Consider the following 18,755-nt stretch of genomic DNA (forward strand, 5'->3'; position numbering starts at 1 on the left):
TTTAGCCACTGTCTTTATTCAATCTCCAGCAGTCCATACTGTAACTCCTGTGACATTATTCCATACTTAAAACCAGCTTTTTAAACAAAAACTTCAGAAATATTTTCTTGATAAAATTGGGCTAAATGGGTGGAAAAACTGTCCCTGAATAACTCACTAGGAAATCATTTATATTCATCATAGGACACTAAGCAAACACTTATAAATACAAATTACAACCAAAGTAATATCAGTACATTTTACTGGATGGAATACATTGGAGTAAGATAGCTTGGTATAATAGTTAAGGCTAGAAACTGGGAGTCTATGAGTTCTAGGCCCACTTTAGGCAGAAAGCTGAGTGACTTGGGACAGTCCCTCTTTCTTATCCCTATGAAGCAAGCAGTGGCAAACTACTTCTGAAAACTACAGGGAGCTGTTCAAGTAGTCATCGGGAGTCAATATTGACTCAAAGGAAGAGTAATAACAATAACAAGGTCATGGAAAATTTACAAAAGCAGCTTAGAGCATTTTCTAGCTCTTTCATCTTGGTATATTTAGGAAAGTGTGACTAACACTAACATCGATCACTTTTAAAAGTAGGAGATGATTCTATAGGCAAAGGGTATTTTTCATGTGCAGGTCTCATAAGGGTAGCATAAAGAAGAGATCAAAATTATTTTGTGTTTTAAGTCCTATTTTGTCCTGTTTTGTTTTATTTTACAATAAGTGCGACTAAAAGCTCTAGTTCAAAGCATTGTACGTTGGACAGAATTCTACAACCGTGGCTTTCAGCACATGAAGCTTTGAGTATCTGGATGATAGACACTTTGATCCATTATGTTCTGGGCTAAGAGAAAAGCCATCCCTTTTCTCTTTTCTCTTGAACCACAGAGATGCTACCTCTGAAAACATGACTCAAAGCCTTAATTTCAGAATAAAGAACAGTGAAAAGATAAGGAATGGTAAAGGGGCAGTAACAACATAGGTAAGTAAAAACATTGTTCCTTGCCTGTGCCTCGATTATTTTCTGTTTAGCATCAATGGTCGCTTGCATTTCTGCATGGTCTTTCTTTAGTTCCTCTTCCACAGCCATTAATCTAAAAGAAAGGAAAGAAAGAATTTGGAGAGTAATCTTTCTAGATATCTGGAGCATCACAAAAGAAAACAAGACAAAACATTGGCTTAATAAAGATACTAAAGATGAAAAGATTGCCATCTGCTGTTTTATTCCTTGAGCAAGCATTTCAATGAATAAGCTCTAAATTGTTTGAGTGGGTGCTACAAAGACATTGGGATGCCTACACCAGCTCAAATATCATCATCTACATGAATTGGGATTTCAATTTCCAGAATTCCCAGTTTGTATGTCTAAAACCACTTGGCCTAAATTGCACTGCCGTGAAACTGAATATAAACTACACAGGCTTTGAACTCAGGCTGCCTAGTATTGAAGTAATGTGGGCTAACAACATCAAATAACAGGATTAATTTGGACTAAGAGCAACCTATATGCAAGAGAAACATTTCCATTTAGCAAGCAACGGTCACATTTCTTCATAAGGAATACCACTATAGGGAATAGAGAGGATTTTCTTTCTATCTTCAGCCTCTCCCTTCCTAACCTGCTGATGATGCTCTTCATCTGGCTATCTTTCTCTTCCTGCTGCTTTCGCAGCCGCTCCTTGCTATCTTCCATCATTGATCTGTGCTCTAAAATGAGTTGCTGCATTTGTTGTTCCTGCACGAGGAGGCGCTGCTCATACTCCTCCAACCGGTGACTTGATGCCTTCAGGCGGTCCTTGAGCTTGACAATCTCTTCCTGATACTGAAGATGGGAGGAAGGGAGATAAAAAGTTTCATTATTTATTAATTCATGAGCCAGGGCTCAAGGCAGCATAAGAGAAATAATAAAAAGTCATTACTAGAAGCTTTGAATGCTTTCATTTCTTCCTAAATAAAAAGCAACAAAAACAAACAATTGAAGCCAGTAATATGAGAAAGAAACAATTGAAAGCCCTAAATAAATTATTTAAAAATAATTTCATTTCAGAAACTTATAACTTTTTTCATATATGGAACTGATACAGGAGTATCACCAGCTTCCCCTAAGCATGTTGAACTAGTTGTAAAGGACTTTATGTGAAAACACTGAACTGAATTTAGAAACATACTGGCAATCTTGGCCAATATAAAGAAATGTGTTTGGACAGCTTCATTCATTGTCACTAGACCATGCAGCCTCTTTTCTTAGCTGGAGCTTCCGAGTTGACTTCTAAGGATAATAGAGCAGGAAATCTTGAAGGATGTGACAGCATGGATTAGTTTTTTTAGTACCCCGAGTATCCAAGAACGGGTCCAGCAAGAAAAGCAAGAGAAGCAGCCGCAAAGTATTCTGCTCTTACAAGAGCTTGAATTAAAAATAACTCTCTGAATACAAACACTTTAAAAAGGAAACTGAATCCCAAAGAATAGGAAAATTAATTCAATGGTTGTGAGAGTAGCCATCTTAAAGATTCCTGATTTATCTGAACACAACTTCTAGCCCACAATTATCTGACCTAGCTTCCAGGCCCTGACAAAGGAAAAACAGCAACGTCTAGATGTTTGGTAATTGAAAAAGAGAGCTGTGCAACTTTATACTGAGGATCTCTGTACATTATCTTTTTCCAGTGACTTTTTATAGATGGGGCTAGGAGCTAGAACCTAGATAACTGTTACCTTTTCTGTATGATTGGCTTCATCTGGGTTTTGCTCTGCCTCTTCCTCCACTTGCTCATACTGTCCACTGTTTAAGACCCAAGCAGCTGTCCTTTCCACAGGTGACATAGGGGGAGAATCTACAGGTGACTGCATCTGCAGGTAGAACGATATGGATCTCAAATGCATTTACATTCCAGAATTGGTTTTTATGTTTGTTCCAGGTATTGTCAACTTTCAAAACGACTGGCTGAGGCATTTTTTTTTTTTTTTTGCTTCTCAGTTGCCACACAGATGGGGGCAGGATAGGATGTTTGGAATGCTATTCTACTGTGCTAGACAAAACACAGGCAGTGGCTGGTAGAGCCAAGGTCATCTCAACAAATGTTGAGTAAGAAAGGAGGGGAGTGCCTGAAGAGCCTGCCATTTACCCAGCTGGGCAATGTGATCTGTAACACTTGAGGGGAGGGAATCATTTACTCTTTTAATTATACTGAACTATTTAGAAATATTTAGAGTTGGCTTCACATTTGAATTGTGCCGATATGATGTACCCAATAAAGAGAATCTTTGAGAAGAGTTCCAGTCTCAGAGTTTTGACTTGGTTGGGATCATTATTCGAAACCATGACATCAAGCCAACCCTACTAAACCAAGCAGGCAGAGGTGGAGATACGAGACTTGAAGCAGAGGGACCGGCCAGTGAAGGAGTATGTTTGGGAATTCCAGAGGGTTGCTGGGAAGCTACGGTACTGGCCTGAACGACTGCTCATCTACCACTTCAAAGAGGGCCTTGACAAGGAACTGTGCCATGTGTGTGTTTACAGGGCTCCCTGACCAGATCAACAAATGGTACTGGCATATTATGGTTTAGACATTGAAGTGAGGAGTTGCAGACTGAGAGGCGACACTGATGCAAGACCGAGAAGGAGCCAGGAGAACCGGCCAACTGAGAGGCAAGTAACCTCAACTGTTCCAACCGATCCATTGGTGGGACCAACCCAGGCCCTTATCCACTGTTTCCTAAGGGCCACAGGGACACTGAGCTGCTGATTGCCTGGCGCCTACCCCAAAACTGAAGGCTGGGTCACCGGCCGTGACGGAGCTGAGGAAGCCAACCTGGAAGACATCAGGGAAGGCTAGTCTGGCTCACCAGGTTGTAGAGATCCCCTCTGGCTCAACCAGGGAGGGTAGAACTCCAGCTGGAGTCACCACCTGCGCCCCATGATAGCAATGATTAGGAAGAAAGCAACCTGATAATGAGTGAGGCCATCCGCCCCTTCGCTATTCTCATGAGGATCATGGTGCCCAAGTCAGGAGTTCAGGGGAGGATGCCCCAATGGACTCACTCTGTGTTTAATGAGCCTGCCGACTGTGTTGAAACTGGGAATCCCCAGCTACCCAGGGCCATGAGATTCGAGCAGGTCAATGGCTTACTAATGGGGGGGAACCCCTGCTACACACCTGACTGAACCAGTGAGACTAGAAATGGGCCAGCACTGGGAGAAGATTCGGTTTGTAATAGTCCCAAAAATGACTGAAGCAGTGATCCTGGGACTGGCCTAGCTGGGCAAGTGGGGCCCAATAAAATGGTGGGAAGAGGGAAACAGGAAGATAGGCTAGGGAGAGGCCCTCTTCCTCCTCCACACAACTAAGACATGCTACACCTCCAGCGAAATGCAGGTGATAGATAGCCTGAATACTCAAGTGCAGCGTCGGAGCAACCACCGGGGACCCAGATCATCCCCAGAGATTACCAGGATCTGGCATAGGTATTCAGTGAGAAGGAATGTGATATACTGCCTCCATCCCACCCCACAGATTACTCAACTGAAATCATACCAGGGATGAAACTTCCTAAGCCAAAATGTACTCCATAACCCCCAGGGAGCTGAGGGAGTATATGGACAAGAGCCTAGCCAGAGACTTCATCCAACCAACAAAATCCCGAGTGGCAGCCCCAGTTTTGTTTAAGGAAAAAAAAAAAGATGGGACTATGAGATTATGCCTTTACAGGGATCAATGGAATATGTGTGGAAACAGGTACCCCCTTCCTCTGATGAACAACATGCTGGCACACCTGGCTAAGGGAAAGATATTCGCCAAACTAGACTGGAGAAAGGTATATTACCAGGTCAGGATCAAAGAGAGGGATGAGTGGAGTGGAAAACGGCATTCAACTGCCCACTTGGAAGCTTCCAGTTCAAAATCATGCCGTTTGGCCTACAGGGAGTCCTCACAGTGTTTATGCAGCAGATTAATGAAGTGCTACACGAGCACCTATATAAGGGGTCCTAGTTTACTTGGTGACATCCTGATCTTCACTGAGACAATGGAAGAACTTTTCAAGCTAGTCTGCCAGGTCCTTAGAAAACTACTGGCCTATATGCTAAGTTGTCCAAGTGGGACTTCCACCAGACCCACCTAAACTACCTTGGTTACCAAGTGTCAAGCAAGGGAGTGGAAATGGACCCTGCAAAACTGAAAGCCATCTTGGAGTGGTAACCATCTCAAAGCACAAGCCGCTACAGAGCTTTCTGGGGTTTGTGAATTTCTAATGGCAGTTCATCCCTTCATTTGCAAAAGTAGCCCTGCTGATCACAGACCTATTGAAGACAGGAAGCATGGCGGCTAAGCCCCAACCAAGCCAGCCCCTCCAGTGGACTATGAAATGCCAGAGAGCATTCAAACATTAAAGAGGTTGTTCATAAAAGAGCTGATCCTAAAGCACCCCGACCCCTAGGAGCCTTTTGTTATTCCAGTGATGCCAGCAATGTGGCCGTAGGGGCTATCCTCTTTCAGAAGAATGAGGGGTGGGGATTTACAGCTATGTGCCTATGCCTCTTGGAAACTCATTGATACTGAGAGGCAGTGGGCCATAAGGAAAAAGGAGGTTTTTGCCATTTGATGGGCGCTACTGACCTGGCAACATTTCCTGGAGGGCAGCAAGGTGCCTTTTGAAGTATGGACTGATCATAAACATCTGGAGGCCCTTAAAACCCTTCACAAGATCTCGCCCAAACAGGTCCGGTGGGCACAGTACTTCAACCGGTTCAACTTCACCTTAAAACATATCCCAGGGGGAAGAAACTTCCTGGCCGATGCTCTTTTGCGAATGCCCCAGTAAAAGAGCAGCATGGAGGAAATGGTCAATGCAATCATCCCCCTCCCTCAGCAAGCAGCCCAAGTGACCACGAGGTAACGAGCTAGAAAACAGTCGGCTGAGCTGACCCAATGAGTTGACCCAGAAGCTCAAGGCCGAGCTACAATCCGACCCTGGTTCAAAGACCATCAGCAAACCAAGGAGGGATTAGCATGAAAGGGGACCAAACTGTACATCCCAAGTACTCTACGAGTCCAAGCTTTGCAGAGAAGCCATGATGCCAAACAAGTTGACACTTCGAGTTTTTGAAAACCCTACACCTGACCAAGAGGCAGTTTTGGTGGCCAAGAATGAAAAAGGATGTAGACAGTTATGTTAAAAGCTGTGTGACTTTTGCAACAATGAAGAAGAGACCGGGGAAGCCCCCCGGGTTATGCAACAAGTAGCTAAGCCGACCCTGGGAGGAAATCACGATGGACTTCATAATGGAACTCCCTGAGAGCAGTGGAAATATTTAGACAGTAATTGATTTATTTTCAAAACAGGCTCACTTTATAGCCTGACCCAGACTACCCTTAACCACAAACTTGCAAAGCTATTCCTGAAGCACATCTACCAGCTACACGGAGTACCAAGGAGAATCATCTCAGATTGGGGGGTTCAATTTACAGCCAAATTTTGGAGGGAATTTGTACAGTCAATTGGTTCCTCCCAAGGTTTTAGCTTGGCTTTTCATCCAAGCACCAATGGTGCAGTGGAATGAGCTAACCCAATGGTGGAACAATACTTGAGATGTTACATTAATTACCAGAAACCAATTGGGCAAAGCTCCTGCCGTTTGCTGAAGTTGTGTATAGCAATGCAGTGCATAATAGCATGGGACTTACTCCCTTTAAGGTAATGAATGGAGTGGAATTTGTCCCAATGCCTGAGTACCCTCAGGAACCCTCTTCCTCAGTCAGTCTGTCAGAGTGTGTCGATTAGTTGCAGAGCGCTTGGGGAAATGTAAAGCAAACACTAACTAAAGTGGCAGAGGTTCAAAAGGAGCAAACAGATAAGAGGCAGTCCCCCCAGAGATCGTTTCATGTTAGGGAAAAGGTTTACTTCTCCACTAAATATTTAAAATTAAAACTGCCTTGCAAGATCCACGGGAAATATTTAAAGTTGGCTTCACATTTGAATTGTGCAGATATTAAAGAATCTTTGAGAAGAGTTACAGTCTCAGAATTCTGACTTAGTTGGGATCATTACTTGGAATCATGACAGAATGTTTGCAACTGTTTTAATAAATCATAACTAAGAGCACTAAGTTTGAGTACAAGCTTAGAATTTCATGGCTGCATCTGTGGAAGACTTTGCCAGGCCCCGTTCTATATATCCACCCTGAACCAACTTCACTAGCTTGGATGTAGTAGTCTCTAAACATATTCTTCTGTTGCTGAAATGCACATTATATCAATTTATAGCAACTTCAGCATCTTAGAAGAAAGCTTTAGAATATCTGAACACGAAGAGAGAGAAAGCTGTGTAAATATGATATGCATATCTGGTCATACTTAAGATGCCCACGAGTACTCAAAGGCTTAAGAAATTGTAGCTTCACTTTAGTTGGAAAGTTACTTTAAATTTGACAGTGATAGCCAAGCTATCTTTGGATGACAAAGCAGAGCTCTCTGTGCTCTAGGCAAGTACTGGTCTTCTGCAGTAGGACCACTGTATAGAGCAGGGCTGTCAAGCTCCTGGCACGCAGGCCAGATGCATCACGCATTGGCCACACCCACGCCCAGTTTAGTGAAGGGGGAAAAAGTCCCAATACATCATGTGACGCCGCCATGAAGACATGAATTTGACATCCCTGGTATAGAGGAAGCAAGGAAAGACAGTTATATTTTGCTGAGATGTACATAGAAGAACACGACAGCATCACCACATGATACGCTATTAATTGGAACCCAACATATAAGTAAAGTGAGTATAACCAGTGACTGTATTCTTATTTCCTGCTGAAAGAACAGAAAATATGCTGTATCAGCTTCCTTGCTATCCAGGAAAGAGAACAGCTGATACTGCAGTCTAAATGGATTCTTAGGAAGGCCATTTTTTAAATCCTGTAACTATTTCAAGGAATATGAGACTACAGAGGGAACCATTTGCTACTCTTTTGTAGATTTGAATATTTCTAGTCACAGTAAAAACAATATAGGGTATAAGCAATCTTGTTCTGCCTAGATATTTTGGACTACAGTTGCCATATTCCATGCATGGAAATATATATATGGATCAATACATTTTGCAGATGTCCTGCTTTTCTGCCGTGAAGCATCAAAAATATTCAGACACAGCTATAGTCAGTTTGAAGGGCATCCTATTTTGCCCCAGAACCACAGAATTGATTTGGGATTCAGCCAAATCTGAAATGTCCTTTTTTTCTTTCCCAAGGTGACTTTCAAAAACAAATTTTAGGGATTCAATCTGCACTGGGGAAAAATAGATCAATTGGTGTCCATTGTCTATTTACAGTATGTATCATCCCTTGATTAATTTACCCTTCAATTCCTAGGATAGTTTATATTTGTTATTATTATTATGGTTGGAGTCAAAGTCAGCCAGATACTTAGACTAGAATCTGACATTTTTATCCACCTATTGAGTTCTTCCAAGGTCCTGGGGTAGGCGGATGTTGTTTGATAATGCTAAAGGTATTATCGCAAGATGTAAGCTGTTCCAAGTAAAGCTGCTGTTTCAATTGACTAATGATGAGTTTGTCAATGTCAATGGTATTCAATTATTTTGGGATTGTTTTTGGATTGCACCAAAGGTGCCTAGTATTATTGACACCATCTTTGCATTCTTTTGCCATAGTTATTCTATTTGATAGTCTTTGTATTTTGAGATTTTCTCCAGTTCTTTTTCTGCTATTCTGCTGTCTCCAAGTTCTGCAATGTTCATCATCCAGATACTTTTGTCTTATCGACAATTGTTAATCTGGCGTGTTAGGTGGCATTAGTTTTATTATTATTTCTGAGGTTAGAAATAGGAACATATGCATTGCAGATACAGAACATATGCTACTTTTACACACTTCTACAAAGGCACTGTGATCTCTGACCACAGTATTTATCTTTACTCATATTTTGCTCATGAATAGACATTATGTGAGATAAATGTTCTTTAAAAACAAAAGACATTTTAACCACATTTTTCAAAATGAAAAGCAAATGCAAAGGAATCAAGGAAAATGTTTAAGCTCAATGGAAAATCACACATTCATATATTCAACTATAGAAATAGATTGTGTCCATCTCTGTAATTCTAATTAGAAATTTTAATTGTAATTTTAAAATGTGTGCCAGTATTCATGGAAATATCCCTTGTGCTTGCAACATACCAAAGAGTTTTTGCAAGAATGGAATGAACAAGTAGATTCAACCCACTGGAGTCAAGGGAGGAAAAATTGGCACCCTCAGAAGCCCTGGGCTTTGACCGAGAGAATAATTAAACTGACTCGAGGTATAGGAGCAGCATCAAGGGAAGGGATGTCAAAGGATCTAAAACATCATGAACACCACCACAGCTGTTTGAAGCAAGACTAGTCCGTTTTCAATAAGGAAACAGAAGGCAGTCCATCAATTGAGATGAGTGGTCAAATTGCAAAAGGAGAGCTCCTCTGGATTTACACAAAGGGCCACACAAAGGCATCAATAATAGCTAGAAGCTATTTTGCTTCTTTCCACCTAGCAACCAAGAACTCAGCTGCACCAGTCTCTACTTTCTTCAAGTAAGAGCTTGTTTATTTGCCAGCATTTCCAGGAATATACCCTGAAGGCACAAATACTTCTCCCTAGAGGGTAATCATGAAAATGTCTTTTTAACCAACAAGGACTATATAAGCATAGTGGCACACATGCATCTATGCACACATGTACATTATATCGATAGCTGTTTCTAGGAGATTTATGGATTAGAAGAAGAATGCCGGGATTTTCTTTGTATGTTATGCAAAAATCCATCAGTGCTGGTTTTCATGGCCAGTTGCTTGGCCCAAATCATCCTAAGATACCCAGTGACTTATACAATGAAAATGAAAAGCAAACACAAAGGAATCAAGGAAAATGTTTAAGCTCAATGGAAAGTCACACATTCATATATTCACCTATAGAATATATTGTTTCCATCTCTGTAATTCTAATTATTCCTTTCAGTCAGGATTCAGGCCTGATAAGGGACAGAAACAGCATTGGTTGCACTTTTAGATGATTTCTGAACTTAGAATAACGTGTCACTTTGAATGTACACTAATCGGCATACATTAAAATGAAATTATGTTGCATACAGTTCTCAAAGGGTCTCCATTTCTAATATAAACATAAACATGACAAGATAAATAAATAAAACATACATACATACATACATACATACATACATACATACATACATACATACAAAATTATGCATGCACCCACATATATGACATGGAGAAACAACGCAGTCTAGTTCGGATGTTGTATACATGTACATGGCGAGAGAAACAAATTTTGCAAGTTTACCAGACGGATGGCATAGGGAACAAAGCTGCTACAGAATCTGGAAGTCCTGCTAGAAATACTTCGAAATCTCCTCCCAGAGGGGAGCAACAGAAACAAGTGGATGTGTGAGGTCTCTAACAATGCTTTGAACTCTAAGCACATATCACTTATAAGCAGTATCCTGAATAATGGGAAGCGAGCTTCCTATAATATTCTCGGTTGTCCTTAACATTCTCTGAATGGACTTTCTATCTGAGACACTGCAGCCACCAAACCAAACAGTGCTCTCCTCATCAGACGCAGGAAATGCAGACATTGGGTTGCACACTTCACTAAGGATGATGATTAAAGAGACAAGTTAAGATTGTTAGTTATCTGCATCCCCAGATACGTAATACTGTTGACTACCTGCATCCTTGATACTGAGTGGAGTATGATCATGCCAGCTCTTTCTAACACCTACGATGATCTCCTCTGTTTTATTAACATTTAGAACCAGGTTACTTTTATTGCACCAGTCCACCAGAGCCTTCACCTCTTCCCTATATGCATCTTCATTGTCATCCCGGATAAGACCCACCACTGCCGTATCATCCGCATACTTCACAATATGATTTGTAGCAGATTTGGCACAACAGTTGTGGGTCATCAAGGTCAACAGTAGCTGATCCCTGTTGGGAACCCGTACTCTAGGAGATGGAGTTGGAAACTTTTCTTCCAACTCACACACTGGGACCTATCAACAAGGAAATCCAGGATCCAATTACATAAAGGAGTATTGAAATCTAATAGGCTCAGTTTGTTCACTAAATACTAAGGAACGATTGTGGAGGGAGTGGAATTGGGGTTGTGCGACCACCCTTGCTCTGCTCGACCTCTCAGCAGCCTTCAATAACATCCACCATGGTACCTTTCTGGGCTGGCTCTGGGGATTGAGGTGGGCAGCACTCTATTGTGTTCATCTCCTTCTCCAGAATCAATACCAGTCAGTAGGGATGGGAGGTGGGGGGAGTGCAGTGTAAGAGATCTCGCTCCTGGTTCCTACTACATGGAGTGGGCTGCCACATAGTTTGCTGCTTTCTCCTTGCTGATTCAACTTCTATCTGAAGCTGCTGGCTGAACTCATCAAGTGTCATGGGCTGAAGGGTCATCAATATGCTAATGATACTAATTATACATCTCTGCCCCTGGTGAATTAAGTGATGCTTTGATGTCTTACTGTGGTGCCTGGAGGCTGTGAGGGTCAGGATGGGGAACAACAGGCTTCAAATGAACCTCTGTTAATTTTTCACAAGTCCCTCAAGACTTGGCTATGTGTCATCAGGCTTGAGGGTCCCAAGGAAATGGTAAGTTCTTGAGGTGGCTCCATTATTGTTAATATTTGGTCTCTGCTTGCCTTTTTAAAAGTAGCCCTTGACTTCTGACTGGTCCTCAAAGTTACAACTACTGCACCCTCCCTGTGGTCAAGTGAACACATTTCAAGTACTGAGCAATCGGCTCATATTTACAACTGATTGTAGCATTCCAGGGTCACATTATCACATTTTGTGACTTTTTGTTGTTGTTTTATGCCCAGAGGATAAGCTGGATTTGGACTTACAGCCACATGTTTCACTTAATGACCACACTATTCATTTAACAACACTGGTGACTCATTTACCAACTGTTGTAAAAAAGACATAAAATAATGACTTATGACCCATCAAGTTACAACTAAAATTCGGGGCTCAAATGTGGTTGTAAGTCAAGGACTACCTGTAATAACATTTTTAAACTGTTGATTGGTTTTTACACTATTAACTTGTTTTGGTGAATGTCACCCAGAGTCACACTTTAATGTAAAGACGATGAATGAAACCATTTTAATTGTTATGAATGACTATTTATATCTCATAATCAGTAATTATGGTGGTAAATTAGTAAATAGATATCATTTCCCTCTTTCTCTATTTCTGAAGCCTGTTTCTATCATATCAAAAACATTTCTCTATTCATATGTGTTCTATTTTCCATTTTTTCCCTCTCTTATATAACATATGCTATATGCATACACACAAGTGTAAATAAAACAGGCACACCAAATATTGTATGCCTTCAAACTTTTTTGAAAATGTGCCAAATATCAAGCCCAAGAATGAGATCGTATGATTATTTTGCTTCTTGCTGGAGACACAACTCCATTCACATGCCACTGAACAGCTGTTGTCCAAGGAACAGACTGTGTGGAGGCTGAAGAGGCATACCAAGCTACCAATGGCCTTTGTTACTCTCTGGAGCACCATTCCAACGTTAGTGCCACAAATACCAAGGCTATGAAAAAAGTTCTTTATGATTATAAAAAGAGGCCTGCCATTTCATGCAAAGAATAAACTACAGAAATGAGAAAAACTCTACTGTGGGTAGCAAAACCATGGCTAATGGCACCATGTATGAAGAGGTCTGTCTGTCTACATCACAAATTCTTCTTGTTCATGATCCCAAAGGAGCTAGTTGCAGTTTCCTATTTCTCCTATCCAACATACCACAAAAATATAGGTAATCCCCAGGTTACGGTCGTTCCCTTAGCGAATGTTCAAAGTTATGCTATAAGCGCTCCCTAATGTTTACAAACAAGTCCTGAAACTATGAATGTTGCAGCACCACGGTGAAGATCTAGAGACTCTCCACTTTCTTGGCCTGTTTTTGGCACTTCAGGCCTTTGGTTAGTACGCAGAGAATGGAGGCCTAAAGTTCTGGAAGGTCACTCGGGATCAGTAGTGCGAGATTTCACACTTTTGATCTCTTGTGGTCTCACGGTACTTTAGGCCTCTGCAAATGGAGGCCTAGACGAGATCTGCAGCAAAAGGCTTTGCAAATGGACAGAAGCTTTTCCTCCATTTGCAAACCCTTTTGCCATTTTTGCAAAAAGCATTTGCAACCCAAAATGGAGCTGCGCAGCTCTGTTTTGGCGTGTGCGGGCCCTGTCCAGCGCTTTGCAGCCCAAAACGGAGCTTCAGAGGGCTAGTCCACTCCTCTGGAGCTCCATTTCAGGCTGAAAAGTACCAGACGAGGACTAAGCATGCCTAAATGGAGCTTTGGAGGGGCGGGGGCAGCTCTCCGGTGTTCCATTTCAGGCAAAGTGCCGGACAAGGCCTGTCCAAGCCAAAATGAATCTTCGGATGGGCATGCATAGCTAAGAAGCTGGAGAGGAGACAGCTTGCTAGATCTCTGCACAGTAAGTGACCCGGCGTGGTAGGTTGGGTCGGGGGAAAAAGCAATTGGGAGGAGCATGAGGTGTTTCAGTAGGCTGAGGAGGCCTTGAGTGGTCTTAAGCAGATTGCCTGTTCCATCACACACCCCCATGGCCTTCCCCACCCTGAAATATCTCATATGAGCTTAACAAACTGCATAGTCGATTAGTGAATGTGTGGGCGAAAGGAGAGAGGGATCACGTTCAAGGTACGAGATTCACTCCCACAAATCCTTGGGTTAGAAATGGGATGGGCAGGCTCCATTATATTTGGCATTTGAGCACTACCTGTATGGCAGATCATATGTCTCACAAAATATGTATCCCAGAAAAAGTAAATATAGTCTCCTATTTAATTTTTTTCTTTTTTTAACAGATGATCCTACCTGCTGTGTTTGCTGCCGCTGAATGGCTCTCACTTTGGGAACTGGGCTCTCTCGGGAGGAGGAAGACTGTTGCTGGGATTGATTTCCCTCCTGAAGAGGCTCCATTGCCATCGTGGCAGATGCTACAGACTTGCTGCCTGTGCTCCGAAGAGAAGCACTGTGGGGAAGTGAGCGGGGTGATCTGATCCTTGAGCTGGAACTCGCTTGGTCCGCTTTGTGGATTTGGACCTGCACAGTGTAATTCTGAGGAGCTGGCATAGCTCGTTTGTCCAGTAGGGTGCCCTGACCAGGAAAATCTTCATTCAGGGTGCTGCGTTTGGCATAATCCTCCATGCTGCTATTGCTGAGTACACTAAGATTAAGGTCTTCACTATTCAGGCTTCGGGTACTGGTGACACTCAGGAGATCCAAGCTTGATTCCATGGACACTTTAGGAATTGCCTGACAATTGTTGAGATGGTAAACTGGATTCTGGAAAAAAAGAGCATGAAGAATGCCTTGCTGATTTAATGCCGAGGGAAGTGGTCTCCTTACTTGGGGGGCAGTCTGTGGTGTTCTGAGCTGCTTGATATTTGCCACCTGGATGACTGAAATCTGACTGCCAGATAAACGTACCGGGGCCTCGTGCATCATGGATCCAGATTCACACTGTGCGACATTGGGATCCTGGAGATTCATCAGCGATATGCTTCGGACATTGGGCAGATTGGTCTCTTCGCCTTGATCTGAGTAAGTCACACTCCGGGATGACGTTTGCTGCATCGAGAGCAATTTTCCTTTGAAGTAGTCTTCATTTGCTGGAGGGGCTGTCTTCAACTTGCGCTCACTGAGAAACAATCAAAACAGTCACAAACATTATATCTGCTTGTTTGCATGCACACACACACTTAAACAATTTATCTGGTTCCATATTAATCTCCGTATTTGGGTCATCCAAGTGGCATAGCCTAGGTGGGCAGGGGTGTTATTTATGAATGGGAATGGAACCAAAAGTCACTTTGGTTCCCGTTCAAAAGCAATGGTTGTTGAAAGAGATAAGTTGCTGGTTGCTTTAAGTAAGCAACATTGTTCTGAAAAGGAACATTTGGCTCTGTTCTCCTAGCTATCTTAAATCATGCAATGCCTAATCTATACGTATGTTTCAGCATTCTAATCTTAATAATTTTAGCCTGCCTCAATCGATCCACAAGGCTCCAGGTTGCTGCAGGAGAATCGTAGAAACTACATTCTACTGCTCATATTCTTGTTTTGTATTTCCATTAATGGCCTCACTTATAAGCATAAGTAAAAAAGCCATAATGGTGAGAAATTACTCCTTTCAGAGGTATATCTTTTTAGTATGGATAAAAAGTATAAAGCACATTAAAGATAAAACCATAATTATTCAAAAGAAGATCTGCCTGCCCAACATGCATGCATTACTCATTCATGACATAAAGCAACCTTTATGACCCCAACCTTTTCAGTTTTGTGGAGCGGTGTGGGGGAAGAGGGGGGCTCCACATGAGTTGTGGGCGTGTATGCAGCTCCATCTGTGTGAATGGTGGGCATGCACGCCTACCACTCACACAAATAGATCGCACACACACACGCTCGTCTGCTGTTCGCATAAATGGGAGTATGCATGCGCCCGCTTCCAAATGACTCAAGGGCTGGAGGTGGGCCATGGCTGGGAGGTTGGGGACTCCTGACATAGAGGTAAGATAGAAACCAAAATTTGTCACAATGTGTCCCTTTATTGGTGAAAAAGGCGGACTTATTTTTTCGTAGCAATAATTATTCATAACCCGCATTGACAAAAACGAGGCAGCATCTTTGCAATGAAATAAGAACTCCAAAACATTAAGCTTAATAATATGAAGTCCGATCCATGAAAGAAGATATAATCAGCCTACTTTTGTTGTTAAGGTTTACTGTGATGAAGTAGCAAGAATATTCTTATCCATTATACTATGTGAAATACTTTTAATACAAGAAAATTAATTCTCTCCTTGTCAGCAGAGCATCATCTCTGCATACAAGTAAACTGCTCCTACTGCTCCTCTTATTATATTATCAGTACAATATCTGATTAAACAGTGTCAACTGATAAAACTTATTGACAGGTTACAGGAACTCTTAAATTGTGGTAGTAGATTTTTGTATTGTTCCTCTTCAGACTGTAGGTCATAGGTAGCATATTTTGGAATGTTATTCCACTTTACACACACAGACACACACACACACACACACACACACACACACTTATACAGTTTCTTAGTTTAAAGGATAGACGATAGTTCAAGGACTCATCCTATTATTGCCAGTTAAGAAGACCTCAGGTAGCAAACTTGGACAAAGCTTGTGACTTGGAGAAGCACATGTAGAGTTAAAAATACTAGGCTGAATAAAGCAATCACCCACAGTTTAAAGCACTATCATAACTAAGCTATTGCTTTCAGGAAAGCCCCACTCTTGTAATTATGGCATTACTCTGAATTTTAGTTCTTACTTTTCCCATCAAGCTGAACAGAATTATGCACCTCTCTTTCTTCCAAATAAGTTCAACAATAGGCAGACAACACACACCTGTCAGCTGGGTCTTCAAATATTTTTTGCAGCCCAGAAGAGACATTGGGGCTTGAACTATGATCTGGATAACGTCTCAACTGTTGCTGGATTGGCAGAGGGTGGATTGTATCCTTTGAGATGTCATCGAGAATGCGTGGCAAAGGACCCAATTTTTCAACTGTTGCCTGTAGGAAGGAATTTTCACCCTGATTCGACAATAAGCAATGTGGCATTCATCATTTCAGGGTGTTTTTTTTTTTAATTAAACAATGAATGTGGATGGATGAGAGGAATTTGTAAGAAAACAAGATGGGCATTTGTATGTGGGTGTGAAAAACCACAATGCATTGTTATGGAGCAGCGGGACCAGAGTGATCCGGTGAGCCATGGATGGAGGAGACGACACAGAGTGCGGCAGACATTGAGGAAAGAAAAGGAAATAGAAATTAAAAATTGAGCCTTCAAAATAAAAAAGTTAATGCTCATAAAACCAATGCGTATCTATCCTGCAAAGCAAATTGCAATCAAAGCCCAGGGTAGAGGAGACAGGGTGGGATGGAGTAATGCTAAAATCACTATTAAATTAAAGTGTAATCCAGAAGACCAAAGACGGATTTTTGTTGGAAGCAAATGTTTGTCTGTGGGAGAGAGATTGTGGTCAATTGAATGCATGCTGCTAAAGTTTGAGACCAGCAATTCGGCAAGAGCACTGAAAGAAACCAAGACATATACAAAGGTATTTAAATCGTATTTTGTCTTATAGCTACTGACAGGAATGAACATTAAGCATATAATTTTTTTTTATAAACACAACAGCATTCTGTAACTTCCTGGATTGGATCTCAAGTGATCCCTCCAAAGATGATGGTAACTCCTTGCCTGATCATCACTGACGATTCTCAAGAAAGGAAGCAACACCGCATGGGAATGTATGTGTGTATGTATGTATGTACATATGTATAAATACGGTTGACTCTTGGCAAGTGCTGGACTACCTCCTGCAATTTTCTTAGCAGGATTTCAGAAGTGGTTTGCCACTGCCTCCTTCCTAGGATTGAGAGAATTTGTTTGGCCCAAGGTCATCCAGTTGGGTTTGTGTGCCTAAGGCAGGACTAGATTAGACTAGACTAGGACTAGAGCACGTCCCAGTTTCTAGCCTGGTGCCTTGACCATTACTTTTATTTTAGGAGAAGATAATGAATCAAACATAATTTTCTTTAAAACAAAATTGTTCTAAAGCAATATGAATGATGGATATTATGGGAGATATGATTTCATTTGCTTTAGTATTTAGGATTTTTTTTTTAAAAAAATGCAACTTAACCCAAGCCCAAAGTGATGGAAGTTCAGCACCAATTAAATTTTACCACTGTCTTTCTACTGATCCCCAATGCTTAGTCGACGCTCTTTTAAGAAATGGATGACATTATAACCCCTTACTTTTTTTAAGGTTAAAATTAACCTTAATCATTACCCAGGAAGCAGCTTGTGGACACTCCTTGGACAGAAATGTGTCCAGCCAGTCCTTCCCAGCCTTTGAACTAATTTACCTTGTCCACCTCCCAAACAACTTCCCACAGCAAAGAATGCAAGACAGCAAACTCCTTCCCCAGGTCTATGTATCCTCCAAATCCTGGCTTATTAGCAATGGTGTCCTCGTTTGAAATTTCTGCCAAGAAGCATTTCATATGTGTCCATTCATGCTCTAGAAAGGCATTCATAAAGGTAATATATTCTTCTTTGTTCCCAAATCTGAGTTGGGGAGAGAGGAAAACAGGGAGAGAGGAGAAAGAAGGTCAGCAGTTTGGCAGGAAGTTCCCAGAGGAAACAGCGTGGTCTTACAATGCTGCTGAAGATATTCCAAGACACAAAGCAATATTTCTATGACTGAATGGCAATTTCTGCATGTAATACTTAAATAAAGTTGCAAGTAGTCATTATAGAGACACGAGTTAGTGTGAGAGAGCAGTCATTGTGCTTGGCATGTACTCCCCTTCCTCCCCCCACTATCTTTAGCAGTTTTCTTGGCTTCACAAAGTTTATTTGTCAAAAATTAGAAAAAAGGAGAAGCCGCACCTGAGTCCACTTGTTAATAATAATACCATTAATTATCTTAATTATCCTATTTGACCCCAATCTGTAATAGTAGCAAGTGAAGTCCAAATTACCCATAAAGTCTAATTTTAATTTTGGAATTAGAAACTTCATCAGCTGGAGGCAATAAAGGTCGTAGACAATAGTAAGGAATGAATTTATTATTTCATCTTTTACTGCTGCCTTGAG

At 41.6% G+C, this 18,755-nt stretch overlaps 1 protein-coding gene across 7 annotated transcripts in view; it reads right to left on the reverse strand.

Moving 5' to 3' along the window:
* RASAL2 (RAS protein activator like 2) overlaps positions 1 to 18,755 on the reverse strand; it is a 238,558-nt gene that overhangs the window by 12,142 nt on the left and 207,661 nt on the right. For 2 of the 7 annotated variants that reach the window (XM_087960894.1, XM_026669204.2), the window contains 6 exons: positions 18,023 to 18,224; positions 16,491 to 16,678; positions 13,923 to 14,748; positions 2,701 to 2,835; positions 1,605 to 1,807; positions 992 to 1,079 (listed from right to left, as the gene is read on the reverse strand). In XM_087960894.1, the coding sequence (XP_087817020.1) occupies positions 992 to 1,079; positions 1,605 to 1,807; positions 2,701 to 2,835; positions 13,923 to 14,748; positions 16,491 to 16,678; positions 18,023 to 18,224 (1,642 nt within the window). The remainder of the gene's footprint in view (positions 1 to 991; positions 1,080 to 1,604; positions 1,808 to 2,700; positions 2,836 to 13,922; positions 14,749 to 16,490; positions 16,679 to 18,022; positions 18,225 to 18,755) is intronic. The other 5 variants (XM_087960895.1, XM_087960892.1, XM_087960891.1 and 2 more) reach the window with 4 other exon arrangements.

The sequence above is a fragment of the Notechis scutatus genome, chromosome 3, assembly GCF_049901735.1.
Source record: "Notechis scutatus isolate UNSWTSFEM ecotype Mainland chromosome 3, rNotScu1.2, whole genome shotgun sequence".
NCBI classification, from domain to species: domain Eukaryota; kingdom Metazoa; phylum Chordata; class Lepidosauria; order Squamata; family Elapidae; genus Notechis; species Notechis scutatus.